The sequence below is a fragment of the Pongo abelii genome, chromosome 7, assembly GCF_028885655.2.
Source record: "Pongo abelii isolate AG06213 chromosome 7, NHGRI_mPonAbe1-v2.0_pri, whole genome shotgun sequence".
Classification (NCBI taxonomy): domain Eukaryota; kingdom Metazoa; phylum Chordata; class Mammalia; order Primates; family Hominidae; genus Pongo; species Pongo abelii.
The window spans coordinates 85,784,190-85,810,695 of NC_071992.2; the positions used below are offsets into that span (position 1 = coordinate 85,784,190).

General features: G+C 43.3%; 2 protein-coding genes across 9 annotated transcripts in view; one reads left to right on the forward strand and one right to left on the reverse strand.

Annotated features, from left to right (window-relative positions):
• Window positions 1-18,056, reverse strand: part of LACTB2 (lactamase beta 2) — a 55,655-nt gene extending 37,599 nt beyond the window's left edge. Inside the window, exons 1-3 of one of the 2 annotated variants that reach the window (XR_008528008.2) lie at window positions 17,743-18,056; window positions 10,534-10,697; window positions 6,556-6,682 (exon numbers count right to left, since the gene is read on the reverse strand). Coding sequence is in view for 1 of the 2 variants with exons in the window: in XM_024250996.3 (XP_024106764.3) it covers window positions 6,556-6,682; window positions 10,534-10,697; window positions 17,743-17,864 (413 nt within the window). In the remaining variant the exon portion in view is untranslated. The remainder of the gene's footprint in view (window positions 1-6,555; window positions 6,683-10,533; window positions 10,698-17,742) is intronic. The other variant, XM_024250996.3, reaches the window with a different exon arrangement.
• The window catches only part of XKR9 (XK related 9), a 178,618-nt gene that overhangs the window by 48,639 nt on the left and 103,473 nt on the right, over window positions 1-26,506 (forward strand). Inside the window, exons 1-2 of one of the 7 annotated variants that reach the window (XM_063726686.1) lie at window positions 18,080-18,728; window positions 26,330-26,406. The exons of 3 other annotated variants lie outside the window; for them this stretch is intronic. The gene's annotated coding sequence lies outside the window, so the exon portion shown is untranslated. Of the gene's footprint in view, window positions 1-18,056; window positions 18,729-25,442; window positions 26,407-26,506 lie in introns of those variants that run through there. 3 more of the 7 variants (XM_054561754.2, XM_063726688.1, XM_054561753.2) reach the window with 3 other exon arrangements.

Consider the following 26,506-nt stretch of genomic DNA (forward strand, 5'->3'; position numbering starts at 1 on the left):
TTATAGTTGATCCAATGGCAAGGTATTAAAGAGCTGTTAGAAATCATCTCTTTTGTCTGGTTAAACTTGCTGCAAGCTGTTAATAGAAGTATTCAATGTTATACGAAAATAATTCCAAGGGGTGTATTTCCAGCCAACTATATAAATATGTGTCTGTGTGTGGCGATGTGTCACATCTTGTGGACAATCTTATGAAACATAGAATGCATTAACAAACAGAACCCCAATCTTTCTCTTTTTAATCTACAAAAACTCACTTGGAGAACCCACTCTTCATCTGAAAACTGTCTTGCTTGCAATGCCTTCTTCATTATCAGCCCTCCCTAACCCCCTACCACAACAGAACTCAGTAATTGTTTTCTGTGATATAAACACAGAAAACAATTTGTTTTTCTGTGATATAAACACAGAAAACAAGTAGCAGGTTTTCTTAAATTGGGGAATCAGTAATCTCAATTCTCCAGTCACCTGGGTGGCTGCTGTAATTTGCATAAAATTGTTAAAAGTCACTTCACACAGGCAGGAGGAGAAAAGGAAATGACATCAGGGGTGCTTTGCTAAAGATCACAGGAACTGCAGCTGTGGCCTTCCTATTTAGCAGGTAGAAAATTTATCTAGTTCTGTTACTTCTGTGATAGAGTGGACTTTGTAAGGATGGCTCTCTTAGAGAATTCAAGACAGTGATCAAAAACTGTCAGATTGACTTTTCTTCAAGAAATTTAACTTAGCTTGCTAGTTTACATCCAGAATCAAATTCTTACTGAAAAACCTTTCTAGTTTTCTACTTTTTACTGCAAGGTTCTTGGTGGATATTATCTCTGTCCCTACTGCATTTTATTTTATTTTTTCAAAGTTGGCAAGTAGGCAAGATCAACTGGCCAATGAATACATGAGGACTGAGGCAGATTTTAACCTTCTATTTATGCAACTTTTGCTGAACAAAACTCTTAAGTGCTGTTATTTATATAGAGTTGAACTCTGTCAAATGTCTTTTCACTAGCTAGCTTAACAAAGGTTTTGCTTAAAATACTACATGTTAATATTGAAAACAATTGGGCTTTTCTGACTTCATAAAAGTGGAAGTTGAAAACCACGGTCATCAGGAAATTAAATGTTTTATCCAGGCTTTAGCATAATGAGAATTTATATTTTGAAGAAAGATTATTTACTAGTAGTCATTTTTAAAATGTGTCTGTTTTTGATTCTTTTTGTCAGTTTTCCCCTTAAATCTTTACACAGATTCCCATCAGAGTACAGTAAAACAAAAAATAAATAGAATTCGTATATTTGAAATCCTTGGCATCAATTCCCTCCAGGAATCCAAGACAGTACTCAACTGAAGGGGAAGCAAGCACAAGGGAGATTTCTGGGACACTGATACTGTTCTGTTTCTTCATCTGAATGCTGCTTATGGGCCTTGTTCAATTGTGAAAATTCATTACTTTGTACATTTATGCTATGTGATCTTTCCTGTTTATATATTATATTTTGATAAGATGTTTTAAAAAAAAGTCCTGTTCCATCTGGATGGCAGTTAACATCCAACAGCTGCATATCTTTAATCTGGTAAATTAGGTATAGCTCTAATGAATACCCATGATTCTATGATAACTGTGATAAACCAGTACTGTGATTGCCAAATCTTCGAGACAGAAGATTCAATAAACCATCTCTACCCCTTTCATTAACTTGGTCTAGGGCTGGTGTGCTATGGAGGAAATTTCAGTATTGTCAAGAATACTTTTTGAGGAAGTAGTAATATAACATTTGTTTTCCTTTGGTGTCATGGGCGAATTATATAACATGCTATTATATTTTCTTTTTTTTTGGAGACAGAGTCTTGCTCTGTCATCAGGCTGGAGTGTAGTGGCACTATCCCAGTTCACTGCAACCTCTGCCCTCACAGGCTCAAACAATCCTCTCACCTCAGCCTCCCAAGTAGCTGGGACCATAGGCATACACCACCATGCCTGGCTATTTTTTCTGTATTTTTGGTAGAGACGGGGTTTCGCCATGTTACCCAGGCTAGTCTCAAACCGCCTGCCTTGGCCTCCCAAAGTACTGGGATTACAGGTGTGAGCCACTGCACCTGGCTATATTTTCAACAAGAGCATTATAAGGAAACTGCCCAGAAACTAGCAGGTTTCTAAACTACATTTTGAAAATCACAGCACAGTAGAAAAAAGGGGGCACGAGTTTAAAAGAGGACATGGACATCTACTACTTCATTTTCTCTTACTCATCTGTTCATCTATTTGCCTCTTTAAAGATATTAATTATATGTAAGATAAATATTCAGTGCCTTCTGTGTGCTAGAGGTGACGATGTGAGGATGAATCTGGTATCTGCCTGTATCAGAGAACGGCTATCTAGTTACTAAACTCATTTCCTCTATTTTGCTGGGCATACAGTTAAAGTATATTTCCCTGACACCCTACAGTTAGGGGTGGCTTATGACCTAATTGACAGCCAATGCAACAGAAGACTTGGTCCATGAAAACCTCCCATGCAATATCCCTTCGATGCTCTTTTCTACCTGCTGGATTGATCGAGCTGAGCATGCAACCTTGAAAAAAAAGCTTTGAGGAGGGTAGAATCACAAGATGGAAGGAGCATACATCGTTACTTGCAGAGGGCCACTGGCTAACTGGGAACCTTTTTGGGACTGTATGGGACCAAGAAATAAATTTATTTCCTACTTGAGCCGTTAAACATTTCTGAGTTGTTTTGCTATGGCAACTGGCATTAAATAATATTGTGAACTTAAGGAGCTGACTGCTTTTTAAGGAGACACCTACCCGCCTCCACAAAACCACAATACAACTTAGTAAGTGCTATTATAGAATAAAATTTATACAAAAGCTGGAGAAGAGCAGTTAATTTTGCCCAGAAAGCATTCTTGACATAAGTAACATGTGAACTGGGCTTTGAAGAATAAATAGATAAGAATTTACCAGGGAGACAAGTAGTGGAAAGGGGTGATATAAACAAAGACATAAACAGGCATAATATGCCCAGGAGTATTTGTATATGGCTAAGTGTTTTTGTGAGGGGAGTGGGAACTAAGACCAGAAAAGTGGCCTGGGGTCAGACTGTGGTATGGTAAAGAGAATAAACATTATCTTGTATGCAGCGAGAGTCATTAAAGCTTTCAAGTAGCACAATGTAGGATGGTAGGCTAAAGGGGAGAACTGGAGACAGTAAGATAAAGGAGGAAGTACTGGTAGTGGATGTGAAGAAGGGATAGCACTGACAAATATGTGTGTGTGTGTTTGTGTGTGCGTATTTACCTAATTTTTTTTTTTAGAGATGGGTTTCTACTTTGTTGCCCAGGCTGGAGTGCAGTGGCTATTTACAGGCTCGATCCCAGTACTGATCAGCATGGGAGTTCTGACCTGCTGTTTCCGATCTGGGCCAGTTCACCTCTCCTTAGGCAACCTGGTAGTCCCCAGCTCCTAAGGTCTGAGAGGTCACCATATTGACGCTGAACTTAACATGGACATACAATTGGCATAGTACACTACAGCCAAGAACTCTTGGACTTAAGTGATCCTCCTGCCTCAGCCTCTTGTGTAGCTGGGACTACAGGCGTGTGCCACTATGCTCAGCTGACAAATATATTTTTTCCGTAAGTTACTGGGGTACAGGTGGTATCTGGTTACATAAATCCTTTAGTGGTGATTTGTGAGATTTTGGTGCACTCATCACCCGAGCAATATACACTGTACCCTATTTGTAGTCTTTTATCCCTCACCTCCCTCCCACCCTTCCCCCCAAGTCCCCAAAGTCCATTGTATTGTTCTTATGCCTTTGTGTGGAAGCTTAGCTTCCACATATCAGTGAGAACAAACAATGTTTGGTTTTCCATTCCTGAGTTACTTCACTTAGAATAATAGTCTCCAATCTCATCCAGGTCACTACACATGCCGTTAATTAATTCCTATTTTTTTTTTTTTTGAGAGGGAGTTTCACTCTTGTTGCCCAGGCTGGAGTGCAGTGGCACAATCTTGGCTCACTGCAACCTCTGCCTCCCGGATTCAAGCAATTCTCCTACCTCAGCCTCCCAAGTAGCTGGGATTACAGGCATGCACCACCATGCCCAGCTAATTTTTGTATTTTTTAAGTAGAGACAGGGTTTCATCATGTTGGCCAGGCTGGTCTCAAACTCCTGACCTCAGGTGTTCCACCTGCCTTGGCCTCCCAAAGTGCTAGGATTACAGGTGTGAGCCACCATGCTTGGCCCATAATTCATTCCTTTTTATGGCTTAGTAGTATTCTATCATATATATATACACCACAGTTTCTTTATCCACTCGTTAATGGATGGGCATTTGAGTTGGTTCCATGATTTTACAATTGCAAACTGCGCTGCTATGAACATGTGTATGCAAGTATCTTTTTTGTATAATGACTTCTTTTCCTCTGGGTAGATACCCAGTAGTGGGATTGCTGGATCAAATGGTAGTTCTACTTTTAGTTCTTTAAGGAATCTCCACACTGTTTTCCATAGTGGTTGTACTAATATACATTCCCACCAGCAGTGTATAAAGTGTTCCCTGTTCACCGCATCCACACCAACATTTACTGTTTTTTGATTTTTTGATTATGGCCATTCTTGCAGGAGTAAGGTGGTATTGCATTGTGGTTTTGATTTGTATTTCCCTGATCATTAGTGATGTTGAGTATTTTTTCATGTTTGTTGGCCATTTGTATATCTTCTTTTGAGAACTGTCTATTCATCCTTAGCCTACTTTTTGATGGGCTTGTTTTTTTCTTACTGATTTGTGTTCATTGTAGATTCTGGATATTAGTCCTTTGTCAGATGTATAGATTATGAAGATGTTCTCCCACTCTGTGGGTTGTCTGTTTACTCTGCTGTTTGTTCCTTTTGCCATGCAAAAGCTCTTTAGTTTAATTAAGTCCCAACTGTTTATCTTTGTTTTTAATACATTTGCTTTTGGGTTCTTGGTCATGAAATCTTGCCTAAGCCAATGTCTAGATGGGGTTTTCCAATGTTATCTTCTGTAATTTTTATAGTTTCAGGTCTTAGATTTAAGTCCTTAATCCATCTTGAGTTGATTTTTGTATAAGGTGAGAGATGAGGATCCAGTTTCATTCTCTATATGTGGCTAGCCAATTATCCCCCCACCATTTATTGAAAAGGGTGTCCTTTCCCCACTTTACGGTTTTGTTTGCTTTGTCAAAGATCAGTTGGCTGTAAGTATTTAGGTTTATTTCTGGGTTCTCTATTCTGTCCCACTGGTGTATGTGACTATTTTATATTGGTACCATGCTGTTTTGGTGACTATGGCCTTACAGTATAGTTTGAAATCAGGTATATACAGTATAGTTTGAATCAGGTAAATACAGTATAGTTTGCAATCAGGTAGTGTGATGCCTCCAGATTTGTTTTTTTTGCTTAGTCTTGCTTTGGCTATGTGGGCTCTTTTTTGGTTCCATATGAATTTTAGAATTGTTTTTTCTAATTCTGTGAAGAATGATGGTGGTATTTTGATGGGGATTGTGTTGAATTTGTAGATTGCTTTTGGCAGTATGGTCATTTTCACAATACTGATCCTACCCAAACATGAGCTTGGGATGTGTTTCCATTTGTTTGTGTCAGTTGACAAATATTTTTGATGTAAAAACTAACTTGATTAGTGTGGTGGGCAAGGGGAGGGGGATGGTAAAGGTGAAGAGCAGTGCAAGGTAATCCTGAAGTCTCTGTCTTAGAAGAATGAGTAAAGTCTTACATACTGAGAAAAGTGGATGTTCTGAGATCAGAAAACAGGTGCAGATTGTGGGGGAGAGAGGAGTTCAGTTTTAAAATAACTGAGTTTGAAATACCATTTTGAAACCCTCAGATAGGTCATGAGGTATGATCGGTCAGGCCTAAAACTTATTTAATTTAGGTATGGGTCATCTTTTGGAAGTGAGAATATGGGAAAGCCGTGAATTGAATTGATAAGTAGATCCCTAAGCCTCCTTAGGAGACAACGCTTATTTTTTAAAGTGTAAATTTTATTTTTTAAAACAATGGTAATCATATGATTCAAATAAACAATTTAATAAAGAGTGAAGTCTTTCTTTTCTCATTTCTCAAGCAACTCATTTTCTCCTCCCAGAGTAAGTAATGTTATTGGATTTCTTTTGTATCCTTCCTGATGTACTCTTTACACATACCAGCACATATGCATAGATCTTCTATTTTTTTTTTTTTTTTTTTTTGAGACAGGGTTTCACTCGTTTGCACAGGCTGGAGTGCAGTGGTACAATCTTGACTCACTGCAGCCTCTGCCTCCCAGGTTCAAGCGATCATCTCATCTTAGCCTCCTGAATATCGAGGATTATAGGCATGTGCCACCAAGCTCAGCTAATTAAATTTTTTTTTGGGTAGAGACAAAGTCTCACTATGTTGCCCAGGCTGGTCTTGAACTCCTGGGCTCAAACGATCTTCCCATCTCAGCCTCCCAAAGTGCTGGGATCCTTCCATCCTTTTTTATAGCACACATACACAGACTCTTCACCTTCCCTGGCTAAGGGACATTTACTTACCTTAGAGTGGCTCCCTCAGTCTTAATCACATCTCCATCTTTCAGATAAACATATTGTTGCTCTCCATTTCCTATAATTTCTTCTCTCTGAGGATTCCGTGGGAGTTTTTTAATGCAATAGGTAGTGTCTAGTCATAAAACATATAAAATATATTAACTCACACTTTATAATTAAGCCTTTTAAGAGATCAACTTTCATAGAGCTAACACTTGTGAATGACTGCATAACATATTAATATTAAGAGACAACAGAAAATGGGATGAATTACAGCAGGTTATCTCTGGGATATAACTATTTCATATCTTTCAACCAAATGGCTCTTCATTCTTTCATGCCCTTCTAGGTCTACATGAAAGCCTCTATTTTTCGAGTCACTCCTAGTTTATACAAAAAATTTAAAAGTAGCCTGCTTTGGCATCCCGACAAGTGTTGAAGAGGCAGTAATACAGAACCTGGAAACTTTTCTCTATCCAGGTGCCTAACATGTAGCAAAGGTGTCATGACAGTAATTAATAACAAAAGGATGAACATTAATTAATAATGAAAGCACGAGGTCCTTGCTATGAGTACTGAAATGAAGCCCCAAACCAGTGGCTAAGATATTAAACCTTTAAAATAAGCTTAATCTATACCACCCCTCACTGACACAAAGAAATTAATTAACCAATTAACAATTGAGTGCCAATTAACTAACCAGTATACTAGGTATACTGAATACAACCATTGTGATATCAAAGTTCTTAAAAGCTGTCCTGATTGGGAAACTAAAACTTACAAACATGAAACAAAGAACTATACTTGGTACCATTTAATGAATATTAAATGGACAATTCAGCTAATAAAGGCAGCAGGAGTTCAGAAAAAGGAGAGTTAGGAAAGGATTTATAAATATGATAGAACTTGAGGTGTGACTTACAGAATGAGCAGGATGGGTAAAGGTGCAGAGAAGGACTTGTAGGTAAGGGGAACAGCATTAGAAAAGGCATTAAGTCCAGGCGCGGTGGCTCACGCCTGTAATTCCAGCACTTTGGGAGGCCAAGGCGGGTGGATCACGAGGTCGGGAGTTCGAGACCAGTCTGGCCAACACAGTGAAACCCCATCTCTACTAAACATACAAAAAAATTAGCCAGGTGTGGTGGTGTGCGCCTATCATCCCAGATACTAGGGAGGCTGAGGCAGGAGAATCGAATGAGCCCAGGAGGTAGAGGTTGCAGTGAGCCAAGATCACGCCATTGCATTCCAGGCCGAGCGACAGTGCGAGACTGTCTCAAAAAAAAAGCATTAAAATGAGAATGAGCATGACATATGTGTGACAGCATAATGCTACCAACTTTCTACTGCAAAATACTGGCTGGGAAGAGTGTAAAGTTGGATAGGTAAGATGAGCTGAGATCAGAAAGGGTCTCAAATTATCTTTTACAAAATAGAAGAATTTAAACTTTACCATGTGTAATCACTGCACACTCTTTAGTAAGATAATGAAATAGTGTTAACTGATGATCAACATGGTGGCTGTGGGTAGGGAGACCAAAAGGAGATCAGAGAGCCCAGGAGGGGAATGACTGCAATTTCCCAGCTGGAAGGTAATGAATATTAGGGGTAAGATGGTAGCACTGGAAATATGAAGGGAGAAAGAGATATCTCAAATAAAAATGGACAAGGCATAGAAATTTGCTAGTTTGAGGATAAAGGAGACAGAAACACTGAAATAAAAAGAAACAACAACAAATACCACCTCCCCTTCCAACCCCAAACTCTATTATTTTGTATCTTAGAGGCCGAAGGAAAACAATGATATGCTTTTCTGGGAATTGACATTATATAACAAGATTGAGATATTGAGGTTTTTTTGTTTGTTTTGTTTATAAGCTGTATAATTTTATCTTTCAGTAAAGAAATGGAGTCATTACATTTCTCCTTATGAGACCTTTAGTAGACAATTAAAAAAATCACAATTATATCAAAATTACAAAATAAATGTCATACTATAACTTTGTATCTGTTTTCAAAATTATGTGCAAATATAAATGAAAACACATATCCTATTTCAGTGGTTGTTGGAGGCTGGGGATGGGGGAAATCATTGCAAAGCAGCATGAGGGGACCTCTTTTTGGAATGGAGGAAGTGTTCCATATCTTGACTGGAATGGTCACATAGGTATTGATGTTTGTTAAAACTCACTAAACTGTGCACTTAAAATGGGCACATTTTATGTATGTAAATTAAAGCTCAATAAAATTGATTTATGAAGGAAAAAAGTGGGCCATAAACATTTTAATTTTTCAAACTGAAAAATCTGAAGAGTTGGCTGAGGTGACAAAGCTAATTAAGAAACCACAGAGTAGTTTTTTTTTTTTTTTTTTCTTTTTTTTCCCGCAAACAGGGTTTCACTTTGTAGCTCAGGCTGGTCTTGAACTGCTGGGCTGAAACTATCGTCCTGCCTCAGTCTCCTGAGTGGTTGCGATTATAAGCACACACCACCGTCCCTGGCATAAAATAGTTTTTTAATTCACAAGATTTAATAGGTAGATTAAAAGAAGAGGTAAGACAAAATTAAAAGAGGTAAGACAAGAGAAGGAGAAGTCAGACTGAGAGATTATAAGTTCCTGTGTACACAGTCCCCTTAGATTGGAAGAAAGGAGCTAAGAGGGTAAGGAAGCTTGGTTGCCAGTTTTTTATAACTGGCAGCCTGGTGATATTGGGTGTGGTAGCTGAGATGTCCCAACTGTAGTCACAAGGCCTAAAAAAGCAGATCTTTACAAATGTTTAAAAATACTAGCTCAATGTAAATAAGTATGAATGTTCTTGACCTCCTTACTGTGCCCTGAATGTGCCAACCACACTCTCATTCCAGCATCTTTGCTCTTGCAATGCTGTTTGCCTGCAGGCCTTCCTGCCAGGAGCTTGCTCCTTCTCTCTGTCCACTCTGGATATAACAGCCCTTGTCCTTCTCCACTTTACTCTCTCTTCCCTTTCTCTTCTTGTACCTTTATTTTCCTGCATAGCACCCATGATTATCTGATCTATTTTTTTCTCTTTTTTTTTTCACTCTGGTGCCCAGGCTTGAGTGCAGTGGCACAATATTGGCTTACTGCAGCCTCAGCTTCCCTGGCTCAAGCAATCTGCCCACCTTAGCCTCCCGAGTAGCTGGGACTGCAGGTGCACGCCACCATACCCGGGAAATTTTTGTACTTTTTTTGTAGAGACAGGGTCTTGCTATGTTGCCCAAGCTGGTCTTGAACTCCTGAGCTCAAGCAATCCACCCACCTTGACCTCCCAAAGTGCTGGGATTACAGGCATGAGACACTGCACCCAGCTTGATCTATTATTTATTTACCAAGTACTTTCCCTACTGGAATGAAAGCTCCATGAGAACAGAGTCTGTTTTGTTCACTGCTATACCCCTTGTGCCAAGAACACTGTCTGACATATAACAGTAACTGGAATATTTGTTTAATGAATGAATGAATGAATCTAGGTATATGATGGTGGGATGAGGAAATAAAGAGACAGAAAATGTCAGTACTGTATAGGTTTCAGGGACAATGAATTATCAATACAATGATATCTTGCCTGAATTTCAGCATATCTTAGTAACTGCCTTAAAGTTACAGAAGGCCTGACATAATCTGTTAGAATGTGAACAATAAGAGCACCTACCTCACAGTATCCACATAAATTGTTTAGTGTAGTGCCTGGCACAGAGTAAATGCTCAACAGTTGTTAGTTATGATTAAGTCTGAATAGTAACTCACACACTAAAGTAAAATTGAGGATTTGAAACAGAAATCAGGATTTCCGTGCCTCCTTTGTTAAAACTAGGCACAGTATTCAACAGTCTCATCAATTTCTAAAAGTACCATTTAAAACTGAGGTATTTAGTAAATGGTTTATAGACTACTTAGCTCTGTAACTGAAATAAATTATTCTCCAAACACGGCTTTCCTCAATAAGCTTAATGAATGTTTTCTGTTTACCATTATTGATGCTTTTACAAATATCTCCTATGCCTCCAGAATGATCTTGGTGCCAGTGAGTCACTACAATTTCCTGGATTGCTGTGTTAAATTCAGTTAGAGCCTGCTTTAAACAGCTGATATATTCTGGAATTGCTGGTTCTCCAGTGTCAATGAGGATTCTCCTGAAAATTAAATGGAAGATAATCACACAACTGGAACGCTGAGTTGACATTAGCATTATTTTGCACGCAGATAATTTACATTAAAGAAACTGCAAAAATTATTTTACTTTTAACATGCTCAAAAACCAGCTACGTCACTTCAGCTTAACTACAGTAATCTCACCCTAAGAAAGTTTTCTGAGAAAAATTAGAGCTAAATATAAGTCTGAACAAGGAATAATAGCAGTCATCTTGAACATTTACGTAGCAATTAAAATAAACATGGCACCATTCCAAGGACCTTACATATTTTAACAATTACATTCCTTGTAACAATTGTTTAAGGTAGATATTTTATCATTATATTTAGAAGTAACTTGCCCAGGTTACTCCACAGATAACTGGCAGAAACAGCTTTCAAACCCAGATATTCTGATGCCAGAATATGTGCTCTTATCTATTTGCCTTTGAGATCTCATATCTCAGTATATTTCAAAAGTTTTATAGATATGAAAGATTTTGATTCAATGGCACCCCTAAAGAAACTAGTCTTTGGCACTAGATATAGAACTTATCACTGAAGTTTTACATTAGCACCCTGACACAAGAAAATGAAGGCTTTAGTGAAGCACGGGAAAAACGTCTGAGCTATTTTCTTTCTTTACTTAGACAACCCCATTAGCTGTATTTTTTGCTTGTGGTTCTGAATCTTCCTTATATTTTGTTTGCCCTTCCTCATGATTTTATGAGGTGGCCTTTCTCTGTGAAGTTTTGCTGAACTAAAGACATGGGGGTGACATGTTCCTCAAGATCCAATTCTTTTTTTTTTGAGACAGGGTCTTGCTCTGTCACCCAGGCTGGAGTGCAGTGCTGCGATCTCAGCTCATTGCAGCCTTGACCTCCTGGGCACAAGCAATTCTCCCACATCTACTTCCTGAGTAGCTGGGACTACAGGTACATGCCACCATGCCCGGCTCATTTTTCTATTTTTTGTAGAGATGGTGTTTCATCATATTGCCCAGGCTGGTCTCTTAACTCCTGGGGTCAAGCAATCCTCCCACCTCAGCCTCCCAAAGTGCTGGGATTACAGGCGTTGAGCCACCATGCCCAGCTCAAGATCCAATTCACAAACTTCTTCACTCATGCTGTTTCACAGTAACACCTCACTAATTCAGGCTGGCTGACAGGTTAGCCTTGACGAAAAGTCTGAGTTATTCATTAATTGATCAATAACTGTTTATGGATTACCTAATATGTGCTATAACTTGGTTTCCTGCAGTAAGCAGGAGAAAACAACCTTGCTTACATTCAACTGTTGGTGAGAAGGGGAACTGCATATGACTGGAAATAAACAATAAAAGTAACATACCATAGAAAGCATTTTGCAAAGCATTAAAATTAAACAGTGAGTAACTGGATGGTTTGTTTCCCTAACGCTACTCCCTGAGACCCAGAGCCAACAAAAACAAACTGGCCTCTCATAAGGGAGGAGGGCAATGGCCTCATAGCCCATTGGCTTCTGTCTGCACCCTATGTTCTGTAGCACAGTAGATGTCCTTCAGAAACACAGTGTTGAACTGTCCTATCCGGAGACAGAAGCGGGCATTTATTATAGGGTTCTGTTGGTAGTGGAAATGTAAGGAAGAGATGGCTTAAAGAACATTTAGAAGGTACAATCAACCAACCAACAGGATATTTGTTAAACGAGATGTGCAAGGAGGGAAACAGTTGGCGACTTTGAGGTTTCTAGGTGGGAGGATTGGTGTGCCATTAATCAAGAAGGTAAACCCTGGAGGGAGCAAATTTGAGATGAGTTTGACTCGGGTCAGAGTGAATTCTGATGCTATTCCTAGCCATCTTATCTTTTTTTCCATAGCAATTATTACCATGTAATATATTATGTATTTACATATTTATTTGTTTATTGCCTATTTCCACACCCAACACCACCCTACAAATTTGAGTCCCTTCAGGGCAGAAAGCTTGTCTGTTTGGTTCAAGGAATTTATGGATTTATTTCTATATCTATAATACATTGTACTGCACTTAGCATTTTGCATATTTAGTTATGCTAAATTAAAAATACACAAGACTATAATACTATGATACCTCCAATAATACTCTCTAGCCCACCCATCCTAGATTTTGGCTGCCTCCATGCATTTGGGGTTATTTACCACAAATTCTCACTGCCCCTAAAGTAGAGTCACTAGGACTATTTTTGTGGGTCTTCTGGTCCTCACTAAAAGAATACTTCCATGCTTCAGGTAAGGCTCAAATTTTTTCAATCCATCAAGGCCCCACCACTTTTAAAATTATTTCTTAATCCTTGCCTTCCCGTCCTCCCAAGAAACTCTGTTTTGAAATATCTCCTAATCTAAAAATGAATATGAATTTCTGTAATTTAAAGACCAGATCACATCACACTGATCAAAAGTAATGACAAAATTAACAGGGTTGATACATGAATTTGATAAAATCTAGTAGCAAAGAAAACAGATCTTTTAGAATGCCTGTGCTGGTTGTTTGCAGGTAAAAGTGTGAGTGACCATACGACTGTGGTACTGGAGAACATGTTTCTGGGGCTCCAGTTTTAGGTCTCTTAATGGTCCTGTCTTGGTTTAACAAAATTGGAATTGATAAAAGAAGGGCTCTCAAAAGAAAGAAAACAGAAAAAAGTTCTGGAATTAATACAATCTATTCAGAACAAAGGAGGGGTGTCTAGATACTATGAAACCTAAAACATGAGTTTGCACCATGCTTTGAGGGAAAAAAAAAGTCACACTGATAACATATGACATTGACATAGCAATTTAAACCATTTGGAGCTTTCATATTTACTATTTCTTTTGATTCTCTTATCAACTCTAGGGAGGTATTATTACTTTATTAATTATTTATTTTATAGAAAACTAATCTTCAGAAAGGCTAAGTGATTTGCTCCAGGTCATATAACCAGCAAGAGGCAGCGCTAGGAAGCACTAGATGTTCAGATACAAGGGTCCAGTGACTTCTCCATTCAAAACACTGCCTCTCTAGCAGAAGGGGATTGCTTAGGTTAAGTGCTTAGAATCATTATGTGGCAAAAATAAAACTTCAGCTATACATTTGAAAAAACTGTTATCAGTTTTGAAATTGAAAAAAATGTTATCAGTTTCTCCCTTAGCAAACAGTTACTCTATCCATGATGTCTGTAAATAGTTATAATAGATGATTGGATAGTATCATCTCTACATGGGCTAGTTGAGTTTGTTCTTCCTGGCCACAGACAATAATATCCCTATCTCAGGAAGTCATTTTGCAAATGCAAATTATGCTAATGAAGGGCTCAAGAGAAGAGTATAGATGAATCTGTATAGGTCTATGAACGATTTATTCACTAGAGCAAAGTGCCTGGCACATAGTAGGCACACAATAACTATTTGCTACCTGAATGGAGAAAAAAATTTTCAATTGGTGGAAAATTAGTAGAATCAAATTCCTTGTTATAGGTATTTCATGTCACTATTAAGATAGCTATTAACTGGTCTCTATTTGCTGTCACTCTTAAAAAATCATTAGATATTTTCTGAACACCTATTATGAGCACAGTGTTGTCTAGATGTTATGAGGAAAGCAGAAGTGATAAAAATAATGGCTAACATGGTATGTTTTCCATGTGCTAGAACTTGTTAAGTGCTTTTCATATATGTTTTTTCACTTAAATTTCACTGAGTCCTCATAAAATCCAATGAGGTAGGTACCATACAACCTTCATTGGGTTGTATCAGGAATCTGAAGCTTAGAACTGTCTTGTCCAAAGTCATATGGCTAGTAAATGGCACCAGAATTCTAATCTAGGTAACCAGAGTCCAGAGTTTTAATTCTATTCCACTTGACTACCTTTTTCTATTATCAGCCACACTGTCTGCCCACAAAGTATGTACAATTTTGATAGGAAAGGTTAAAATTACAGTTTTTAGAGGTTCTTGAGCAGAGGAGGAAAGTAAAAATACTGGACAATTTGGCTGTCATTTGTTGATTCAAATGCTTATTGAGTACCTATGTACTAAGCATCACAGTTAGGTCTAGCAGTGTTTTAGTGAAATTCATTTGGCTTCCATGGGCTGATCAGACGAGGAAGGAAGACCAGCTAAAACTGTAGTTATCCAGCAGTTCTGGAGTCATAATAGTGAAAATTAAGAGAAAATGTACAGAATGCTCATTCATTCAGCAACTATTTACTGTTCTACCTGTACTGTGTACAAGGCTCTGTGCTAGGTGCTGGGGATATAGCCATGAATACGCTTTCACTGAACTGACGTTATAGTGGGGTATGAAGGTGTGGAAAGACATTAAGCTTCTTGCACAAAAAAATCATTTCATTATAATTGAGATAAGGACCATGAAAAGTATGAAGTGCCCCTAATACAGTCTGATGGGTCAGGGAAGACTTCCATGAGGAAATGGTATTTAAATTGTGCTCTAAAGGATGAATGAGATTAGCTGGGTAAAGAAGGGAGGAATGAGTGGAAGAAAGAGGAAAGCATGCGTGAAGGCCCTGAGACAGGGAATCATAAACCTCATCTGAGACATTATAAGGCCAGCATGGCTGGAATGGGAGAGGTTTGAGAGGAGCCTGACAAGACTGATGGAGGCCAGAATACACAAGGCCTTCCAGTTTTAATTCCTAAAATACCACTCTGGCTACATAGGGAAGACTGGATTGAAGAGAGACAGAGGTAGTCATACAGAAGCCAATTAGGAGGCTATTACAGTAGCCTAAGCAAGAGTTGTGCTGGCTCGGACTGAGTGACAGCAGGGGACATGAATAGATCTTCATAATGGCTTGGATATGCAGTAGGAAGCAAATAAATGTCAGGAAGGGTATTTAGGCATTTCCTTTGATGGTTTTGTTTACCAAGATATGAACAACTGGAGGAGGACCTGGCAGTTTTCTGGGAAAGGTTATGAGTTCAGTATGGAAAACACTGAGTTCCAGGCAGCAGTGAGTCATGCAAATAGACTTAAAAGTTGGCTACTTGAGTCTGAAGATCAAGTTTGGAATTTGAACTTGAGCTATATATTTGGTAGTTAATAATAAACAGATAATAAAGGCAAAGCCAAATAAGTAGATGAGATCACCTAGGTAGAGAATACAGTAGAAGAACATGAGAGATGAGGATTATATACTGAATAACTAAAATAATTAAAGATTTGGTAAAGAAGGTGACTCTATCAAGGTGAAAGAGAAAGAGCAGCTCGAGAGGTAATAGGAAACCTGAAGAATGTGGTGTTGGCAAATTAAGGAGGGAGTGGTCAATGGTGTCAAAGCACTGAAGTTCAAGGAAAATGAGAACAGAAAAATACCATTGGGGTTAGTGATACAAAAGCCGCTTGTGATCTTAGAACTGTTTTGTGAAGCGGAACAGGTGGATACCAATCTCAGAACATCTGACAAGGGGCCAATTAATATTAATTTCTAGCCACCTTTTACTTTACACCTTTTACTTTATACAGTAGCATCATCTACACTTATTTCTAGCTCAAGTATACGGACTCTGTAGTTCAACTATATGGAGAAATAATTTACATAGTGCAAGTAATTCCACTGGCCATTCCACTCCATTAATTCATGTGAGCAACAGTGTTAAGTAATTTAAGACGGGAGACTATAAATCTGCTTTTCCCTCAGTTAGTCTTTAAGTCTCTCTTAGCACTAGCACTTTGCTATGTTGAGTGTGATTCTAGTGTTTGAAGATACAGTATGTATTTTTCGTACAACATAGCCCCTAAACACAAGCCAATTCATCTGGTTTACAAACAGAATCAGCCATCTGTTTCAACGCTGGAAAAAAGGCAGGTTGTGCTGAACTTACTGAGGACAATACACTGATCTCCAACATGGTGTTCTTCTAAGAGACTTTCCAGGGTAATTCTGATAATAAGCATCTTTTGTCCGAGGTATTGACTAGTTTAAGATGACACACTGAAGAGAGACCGCCTATGGATTTACTTGGTTGAGGGACTTCCAGCCAAGACAGACTGTACCCTAGAGATCTGGCATTTTTCCTGCTTAATTCTCTATCCTCCTAGATTCTGGTGGCAGCCTAAACCTTTGGTAACTACCTGACCCTGCCTTGTTTACTCTGAACTTAATCTTTCACCTGCCCACTTTGCAGGTCTGCTGCTTCTAAAATTCTTATTTACTGGAAAAACGCCAAACAGTAGACACTTCCAAGGAAAACTCAATTAACTGTACTTACTAAATCGTTTTTAGTAATCAATTACATTTTAAAAATTATTTATGTCTTGACTGCACAATTAAATTCTATGCTCAAGAGAAACTACATTATCTGGGTTCATCCAGTAAAGACTACAAAAGTTGCTAAATGCCTAAGATTTACTATGCAGTAAACCAAATCTCCCATTCCTGCATAATTCCACTAAAACAGAATGCAGCTAAACAAGAGCAAAAGTGTCTTCTTAGAAATACAGGTGTGCTACTGTGTCTGCAAATTAAACTCTAACAAGGTCACACACAATTGTAACAAAAAACTTCCCCAAATTACTTATGTCAGCTCCTCTTACGATCCCACAGGCTGCAGAGAACCAATTTGGAAGCCAGGAGAATCCTGCCCTCTGCTGCTGAGTTGAGGAAATCGCCTCAACATAATTAATCGCTTTTGAGAAGGGAAGTTACACTCTGGGCAAAACACCAGTGAAAGTCAAGTGAGCAAAGTAAACGCTTTCTTGGACTCTTAACATCCGAATTTTCTCAACAGTTTAAACACGCACACCCTGGCATTCAAACATCAAGCACAGTAAATCGGGTTTCAAAACATAAGTTTTTTTTTTTTTTTTCCATTTCTCCCTAAATTAGAGAGCTATCACCTGGGGTGGTCGTATTTTAGCTAGCTTCGAGAGCCGAGTGTCTGCGTGCAGTCCTGGCGGGGCTGCTAGGCGCGGGGCTGCCCAGCTAGGGACAGGACGCGGCGCTCTCCACTGCTCGCGCAGCCGCGATCAGTCAAAGCCCGGGCTCCGGGGCCGGCTGCGAATGTTGGGGAGGTTGGAGAGGGACGTTTACCTGGGGCCGGTCCCCACTAGGTAGGTGTTGGTGCCTTGGAGGGTCATGGGACCCGGGTTACAGCCCAACACACGCACGACTCGATTGGACAGCCGCTCGACGCGCTGCAGTACAGCAGCCATTCCCGCCTCAGCCGCCCGCCGGCGTGTCGCCTATCTGGATACTCCAGCGCGGAACAAGCCAACAGGCCGTGGACAGCGAGTAGCGTCCACGTGACGCCGCGCAAGCCGGGAGGGAGGGGATTGGCCAGCGGCTGGTCCAGGTGTCATGTGACAACGCGGGCGAGCCGGGGCGGGGATCCGGCAGCTAGGCCGGAGGCGGAACCAGAGGTCACGTGACGTCGCGCGGGCTGCGCGGGCAGTGGTGAGAAGGCTGGCGCGAGGCGTGAGGCGGCGTGAGGCGGCGTGAGGCGAAGCCGGAATCTGGCTCTGTCACGGGGGCTGGTGCCTCACGGGTTTGTGTACTAGACAGGCGAGTGGATCCAAGTGGGCGAGAGACATTTTAATCTGGAAGAGTCTTGTGATTTGGGAGATAGGTTTGGTAACCGTTCGTTACTCAGTAATAAATCTCAGGAAGGATTGCCAGATTTTTAGGCAGTGGCTGTGTGTGTGTGTGTGTGTGTGTGTAGTAGTAGTAGTAGTAGTAGTAGTAGTAGCCTGTTCATCTTTTTTTTTTTGAGACGAAGTCTCGGTCTGTCGCCTAGGCTGGAGTTCAGTGGCGCGATCTCGGCTCACTGCAAGCTCCGCCTTCCGGGTTCACGCCATTCTCCTGCCTCAGCCTCCCAAGTAGCTGGGACTATAGGCGCCCGCCACCACGCCCGGCTAATTTTTTGTATTTTTAGTAGAGACAGGATTTCACTGTGTTAGCCAGGAAGGTCTCGATCTCCTGACCTCGTGATACGCCCGCCTCGGCCTTCCAAAGTGCTGGGATTACAGGTGTGAGCCACCGCGCCGGGCCAGCCTGTTCATCTTTTATAATAAATAGTGGTAAGACATATTTGCTTAGTACTTCCTACTATGCCTAAGTGCTTTCTACAAACATCCCACTTAACTCCCTTAATCCTCAGAACATTATTAAGAGGTGGACACTATTTTTGTTACAAATGAAAAACGGGGATTGGGCGGCTGCCCAGATGACAGAGTCTGCGTGTGCAGCCTTGCTGCTACCTGCCTCGCACTAACGCCTGCCCCCCTCAGTGAGATTCAAGGAGCATGCCTCTGCCTCCCAGTGTTACCCGCCTGCCCAGAGAGCTGGGCTGGTCTTGTGGAGCCGTTTTATGCCCAAGATGGAAGGGACTCATTTTCTCTGTAACAAGTCGGTTTCTAATCAGCCAAGTATTAACTATCCAGTGTTAACTACAGCTTCCCATAAAAAAAGTTGAGTTATAAATTACTTAAAAGAAAATACACAGATCCTGTAGACAGTTCTATCGAGTTATGATAATTGTATGTAATCACTGCCCCAAAGAGATGTAGAACATATCCACTGTAGCAGCCCACTCTTTTTTTTTTTTTTTTTAAAAAAGGTGAGAAATTGACACATACAGTGCTTGGTGGCTTTTTTTTTTTTCCAGATATTTCTGATGAAGAAAACGATCTGCTCTTATCTATTTTATGAATCAGCAGCATAGTGTATCAGAGTGGCTAATGACATCTGCTTTGTGTGTGAGAAATGTCTTTGCCTTGTTTCACACAGTTGTACTTTTAATGGAAAAATATTCAAAAAATCATCGCTGAAATAATCCCATAAGTTATCCCCTGTTGCAATGGGAAGTTAAGCAGTATACCCTTCAAAAAAAAAAAAATACTTGAAGTAACCCAATCTCCTACATCAGGCATTTCAGTCTGTCAGTATGTATTTATCATAGACATCAATTAATGGCTATTCAGGCAGGAAGTTATGCACATCTTCCCTTTTTAAGAACTCTGCTGGAAAGTCAGTGAACCCTGGAGAAGAGGATGGAGCAGTAATTTCTGGACCATAGTGTTCCTCCTGAGAATCTGGGCACTCCCCTTCTTTTATCCTTTAGCTTAATTAATTTCTTTACTTATTTACTTACAGGGTCTGGCTTTCACCCAGGCTTCAGTGCAGTGGCACTATCATAGCTCAATGTAACCTTGAACTCTTGAACTCAAGCGATTCAGGTGATCCTCCTACTTTGGTCTCCCAAAGTGCTAGGATTACAGGCTTCAGCCACCATGCCTGGCTGAGATAAACTTTTTAGCTCCTACATATGAATAAGAGTATGTGATATTTGTCTTTCTATGCATGGATTATTTCACTTAGCATAATCTCTAGTTCCATCCATGTTGCTGCAAATGACATGATTTCATTATTTTTTTATGGCCAAATAATATTTTATTGTGTGTATATATCACATTTTATTTATCCATTTGTTTGTTGATGGACTTTTAGGTTGATTTCATATCTTTCCTATTGTGAATAATGTTGTGATAAACATGCAGGTGCAGTTGTCCCTTTGATACACAAATAGTAGTGGGATTGCTAGATCATATGGTAGTTCTGTGTGTGTGTGTGTGTGTGTGTGTATTTTATAAATCTCTGTACTGTTTTCCATAGTGGTTGTACTAATTTACATTCCCACCAACTGTGTATGAGAGTTCTTTTTCTCTGCATCCTCTCCAGCATCTGTTATTGTCTTTTTAATAACAGCTATTCTAACTGGGGTAAGATGATATCTCATTATGGTTTTGATTTGCATTTCCCTGATGATTAGTGATGTTGAGCATTTTTTCATGTGTTTGTTGGCCATTTGTATGTCTTCTTTTGAGAATCGTCTATTCATCTTCTTTACCCTCTTTTTGATGGGATTATTTGTGTTTTCTCTTGTTGAGTTTGAGTTCCTTGTATGTTCTGGATATTAGTCCCTTGTCAGAATAGTTTGCAAATATTTTCTTCTGTTCAGCAGATGTTTCTGCCCCCTGTTGATTGTTTCCTTTGCTGTGCAGAAGCTTTTTCATTTAATATAGTCAAATTTGTCTGTTTTTATTTTAGTTGTATGTGCTTTTGAGGTCTTAGCCACAAAATCGTTGCCTAAACCAATGTCCTTATGTATTTTACCTATATTTTCTTCTAGTAGTTTTATAGTTTAAGGTCTTACATTTAATCCTTCTTGAGTTGGCTTTTGCATATGATGAGAGACAAGGTCCAGTTTCATTAGCTTTTTTTAAAAATTAAACTTTCACTTGCACTTTCCTTCTGGATTCCATTTAATCAATTGCCAAGCTCCTCATTTGGCAGATGAAGAAATAGGCCAAAGGATTTAAAAGTAAGGCAACTTGCATAGGGCCATACAAGGAGATACTAGAAAAAGAGTACAAATAGAGGGTAGATAGTGACTATGTTTTAGATGAGATAAAATTGAGGTAATTGTGGTATATCCAGGTAAAAAAAACCTATGGACAATTAGATATATTTTTTGGTCGGGTGTGGTGGCTCATGCCTGTAATCCCAGCAGTTTGGGAGACTAGCCTGACCAACATGGCAAAACCCTGTCTCTACTAAAAATACAAAAATTAGGTGGGCATGGTGGCGGGTGCCTGTAATCCCAGCTACTTGGGAGGCTGAGGCAGGAGAATCACTTGAACCCAGGAGGCGGAGGTTGCAGTGAGCTGAGATCGCGGCACTGCACTCCAGCCTGAGTGACAGAGTGAGACTCCGTGTCAAAAAAAAAAGATACAAAATTAAGTCTTTGTGAATATGTTTAGAAATGTGACTTGAAGTTTAAGTTCCTCTCCAAGAAATCAGATCAAATATTTTTTACGTTCTGTTCAGTTACATTTACAATAGTTTATTATTTACTTACAACATGCAAAGTAATGTTGTAGACATATTGAGGGCATGTTAAAAATGAATAAGAGTCCCTCTCCCTCTCCCTCTCCCTCCCCTTTCTTCGGTCTCCCTCTCCTTTTTTCGGTCTCCCGCTGTTATCGAAGCTGGACTGTACTGCCATGATCTCGGCTCGCTGCAACCTCCCTGCCTCGGGCTCCTGTGACTCTCCTGCCTCGGCCTGCCGAGTGCCTGGGATTGCAGGCGCGCGCCGCCACGCCTGAATGGTTTTTGTATTTTTGGTGGAGACGGGGTTTCACCGTGTTGACCGGGCTGGTCTCCAGCTCCTGGCCTCCAGTGATCTGCCTGCCTCGGCCTCCCGAGGTGCTGGGATTGCAGACGGATTGCTAACTCAATGCTCAATGGTGCTCAGGCTGGAGTGCAGTGGTGTGATCTCGGCTCACTGCAACCTCCACCTACCAGCCTCCTGCCTTGGCCTCTTAAAGTGCTAAGATTACAGCCTCTGCCTCGCCGCCACCCCGTCTAGGAAGTGAGGAGCATCTCTGCCTGGCCGCCCATTGTCTGGGATGTGAGGAGCCCCTCTGCCCGGCCGCCCTATCTGGGAAGTGAGGAGCGCCTCTGCCCGGCCGCCCATCGTCTGGGAAGTGAGGAGCGCCTCTGCCCGGCTGCCGCCCCGTCTGGGAGGAAGTGAGGAGCGCCTCTGCCCGGCTGCCCCATCTGGGAGATGAGGAGCACCTCGGCCCGGCCGCCCCGTCTGGGAGGTGAGGAGCGCCTCTGCCTGGCCGCCACCCCGTCTGGGAGGAAGTGAGGAGCGCCTCTGCCCGGTTGCCCCATCTGGGAAGTGAGGAGCGCCTCTGCCTCGCCGCCACCCCGTCTGGGAAGTGAGGAGCGCCTCTGCCCGGCCGCCACCCCGTCTGGGAAGTGAGGAGCGCCTCTGCCCGGCTGCCACCCCATATGGGAAGTGAGGAGCGCCTCTGCCCAGCCGCCCCTTCTGGGAGGTGAGGAGCGCCTCTGCCCGGCCGCCCCGTCTGGGAGGTGAGGAGTGCCTCTGCCCGGCCGCCCCGTCTGGGAGGTGAGGAGCGCCTCTGCCTGGCCGCCACCCCGTCTGGGAGGAAGTGAGGAGCATCTCTGCCCAGCTGCCCCATCTGGGAAGTGAGGAGCACCTCTACCCGGCTGCCACCCCGTATGGGAAGTGAGGAGCGCCTCTGCCCGGCCGCCCACTCTGGGAAGTGAGGAGCGCCTCTGCCTGGCCGCCCACTCAGGGAGGTGAGGAGCGCCTCTGCCTGGCCACTCCTTCTGGGAAGGGAGGAGTGCCTCTGCCCGGCCACCCCGTCTGGGAGGTGAGGAGCGCCTCTGCCCGGCCGCCACCCCGTCTGGGAGGAAGTGAGGAGCACCTCTGCCCGGCCGCCCCGTCTGGGAGGTGAGGAGCGCCTCTGCCCGGCCGCCACCCCGTCTGGGAGGAAGTGAGGAGCACCTCTGCCCGGCCGCCCCGTCTGGGAGGTGAGGAGCGCCTCTGCCCAGCCGCCACCCCGTCTGGGAGGAAGTGAGGAGCACCTCTGCCCGGCCGCCCCGTCTGGGAAGTGAGGAGTGCCTCTGCCCGGCCACCCCGTCTGGGAAGTGAGGAGCGCCTCTGCCCGGCCACCCCCTCTGGGAAGTGAGGAGCGCCTCTGCCCGGCCGCCCCCTCTGGGAAGTGAGGAGCGCCTCTGCCCGGCCGCCCCGTCTGGGAAGTGAGGAGCGCCTCTGCCCGGCCGCCCCGTCTGGGAAGTGAGGAGCGCCTCTGCCCGGCCACCCCGTCTGGGAAGTGAGGAGCGCCTCTGCCCGGCCGCCCCTTCTGGGAGGTGAGAAGTGCCTCTGCCCGGCTGCCACCCCGTCTGGGAGGAAGTGAGGAGCACCTATGCCCGGCTGCCCCATCTGGGAGATGAGGAGCACCTCTGCCCGGCCGCCCCGTCTGGGAGGTGAGGAGTGCCTCTGCCTGGCCGCCACCCCGTCTGGGAGGAAGTGAGGAGCGCCTCTGCCCGGCTGCCCCATCTGGGAAGTGAGGAGCACCTCTGCCCGGCCGCCCTATCTGGGGAGTGAGGAGCGCCTCTGCCCGGCTGCCCCATCTGGGAAGTGAGGAGCGCCTCTGCCCGGCCGCCACCCCATATGGGAAGTGAGGAGCGCCTCTGCCTGACCACTCCGTCTGGGAGGTGAGGAGCGCCTCTGCCCGGCTGTCACCCCGTCTGGGAGGAAGTGAGGAGCACCTCTGCCCGGCTGCCCCGTCTGGGAGATGAGGAGCACCTCTGCCCAGCCGCCCCGTCTGGGAGGTGAGGAGCGCCTCTGCCTGGCCGCCACCCCGTCTGGGAGGAAGTGAGGAGCGCCTCTGCCCGGCTGCCCCATCTGGGAAGTGAGGAGCGCCTCTGCCTGGCAGCCACCCCATATGGGAAGTGAGGAGCGCCTCTGCCTGGCCACTCCGTCTGGGAGGTGAGGAGCGCCTCTGCCCGGCCGCCCCGTCTGGGAGGTGAGGAGTGCCTCTGCCCGGCCGTCACCCCGTCTGGGAGGAAGTGAGGAGCACCTCTGCCTGGCTGCCCCGTCTGGGAGATGAGGAGCACCTCTGCCCGGCTGCCCCATCTGGGAGGTGAGGAGTGCCTCTGCCCGGCCGCCACCCCGTCTGGGAGGAAGTGAGGAGCACCTCTGCCCGGCCGCCCCCTCTGGGAAGTGAGGAGCGCCTCTGCCTGGCCGCCACCCCGTCTGGGAGGAAGTGAGGAGCGCCTCTGCCTGGCTGCCCCATCTGGGAAGGGAGGAGCACCTCTGCCCAGCCGCCACACCGTCTGGGAAGTGAGGAGCACCTCTGCCTGGCCACCCTGTCTAGGAGGTGAGGAGCGCCTCTGCCCGGCCACCCAGTCTGGGAAGTGAGGAGCGCCTCTGCCCGGCCGCCCAGTCTGGGAAGTGAGGAGCGCCTCTGCCCGGCCGTCCTGTCTGGGAGGTGAGGAGCGCCTCTGCCTGGCCGCTACCCCGTCTGGGAGGAAGTGAGGAGTGTCTCTGCCCGGCCGCCCCGTCTGGGAAGTGAGGAGCGCCTCTGCCCGGCCGCCCCCTCTGGGAAGTGAGGAGCGCCTCTGCCCGGCCGCCCCCTCTGGGAAGTGAGGAGCGCCTCTGCTCGGCCGCCCCGTCTGGGAGGTGAGGAGCGCCTCTGCCCGGCCGCCCCGTCTGGGAGGTGAGGAGCGCCTCTGCCCGGCTGCCACCCGGTCTGGGAGGAAGTGAGGAGCGCCTCTGCCTGGGCGGCCCCGTCTGGGAAGCGAGGAGCGCCTCTGCCCGGCCGCCCTGTCTGGGAGGTGAGGAGCGCCTCTGCCCGGCTGCCCTGTCTGGGAGGTGTACCCAACAGCTCCGAAGAGACAGCGACCATCGGGAGCGGGCCATGAGGACGATAGCGGTTTTGTTGAAAAGAAGAGGGGGGAAGTGTGGGGAAAGGAAGGAGAGATCAGATTGTTGCTGTGTCTGTGTAGAAAGAGGTGGGCATAGGAGACTCCATTTTGTTCTGACTAGGAGAAATTCTTCTGCCTTGGGATGCTGTTGATCTATGGCCTTTCCCCCAGCCCCATGCTCTCTGAAACATATGCTGTGTCAACTCAGGGTTAAATGGATTAAGGGCGGTGCAAGATGTGCTTTGTTAAACAGATGCTTGAAGGCAGCATGCTCTTTAAGAGTCGTCACCACTCCCTAATCTCAAGTACCCAGGGGCACAAACACTGCAGAAGGCCGCAGGGTCCTCTGCCTAGGAAAACCAGAGACCTTTGTTCATGTGTTTATCTCCTGACCTTCTCTCCACTATTATCCTATGACCCTCCCATATCCCCCTCTCCGAGAAACACCCAAGAATCATCAATAAATACTTCATAAATTAAAAAAAAAAAAAAAAAAGGAAAAAAAAAATGAATAAGATAGTCTTTGCTTTCTAGAGGGTCATAACCATGAAGGAGATACTTTTAAAGTATATGTGGGTTCAGGTATGGTGGAATGAGCCTGTAATCCTAGCACTGTTGGGAGGCTGAGTCTGGAGGAGTGCTTGAGCCCAGGAGTTCGAGGTTATAGTGAGCTATGATTGTGCCACTGCACTCCAGCCTGAGTGATGGAGCAAGACCTTGTCTCTTAAAAAAAAGCATATGTGGGTAAATACTAGAAGAGAAGTACAGCTGAAGTGATGAGATTGCAAGGAGAAAGGGGAGAAACATATTGGGATGATCTGAGAAAGCCTAAAGATGGTGGGTTTTTGAGCTGATTCTTAAAGGATTGACAGAATTTCATCAGATAGATGGCAGTTATTCTAGACAGCAGTAAATAACCTTGAGCAAAGGCTTGGAAATGGAAGAAAAGTAGTGCTTATTTTGGGAATACAGACCAACAATCATATGCTCTTGGGGCATAAGATTTGAGAAGGTATAAGGTTGAAAAGTAGGTAGGGCTAAGTTTATGATACTTTGTTAGAGTACTTCAAATTTAAGAACCTCCTTTTCAAACATGACATGTTATCCATTTGGATATGTTGTGAGACAAATTGTATTTTCTTGACTTATTTGACAAATACAGTGAAAGCTTGGAACCTAGTCAGCCTATGAAAGGACCTATGCTATTTCTTCCTCTCAATGAGATAGTTATAAAAGGGTGTACTGTATTCACAATGGCACAGATTCTTATCACTAGATTAGAAAATGCCACATGTGACTAACAGGTGATTTCAGTTTCATTTTAGTATTCGATCTTAAAGGTTTATACATCCTTTAATTATACTTGTTTTTAATGAAGAAGAAGTAAAATATTCACAAGATGAAGATTTTTCCAGAAGGGACTTTGAGTCAAAGATGGCTTTTTATATTTGACAAGTAAGTCTATATTTTATATGTGTTATATTTGGTTGACAAGGGAAAGTTTCCTAGTTTTAATTTCTTTAAATATCTGCTTTATCTCAGATAGTTGTACAGT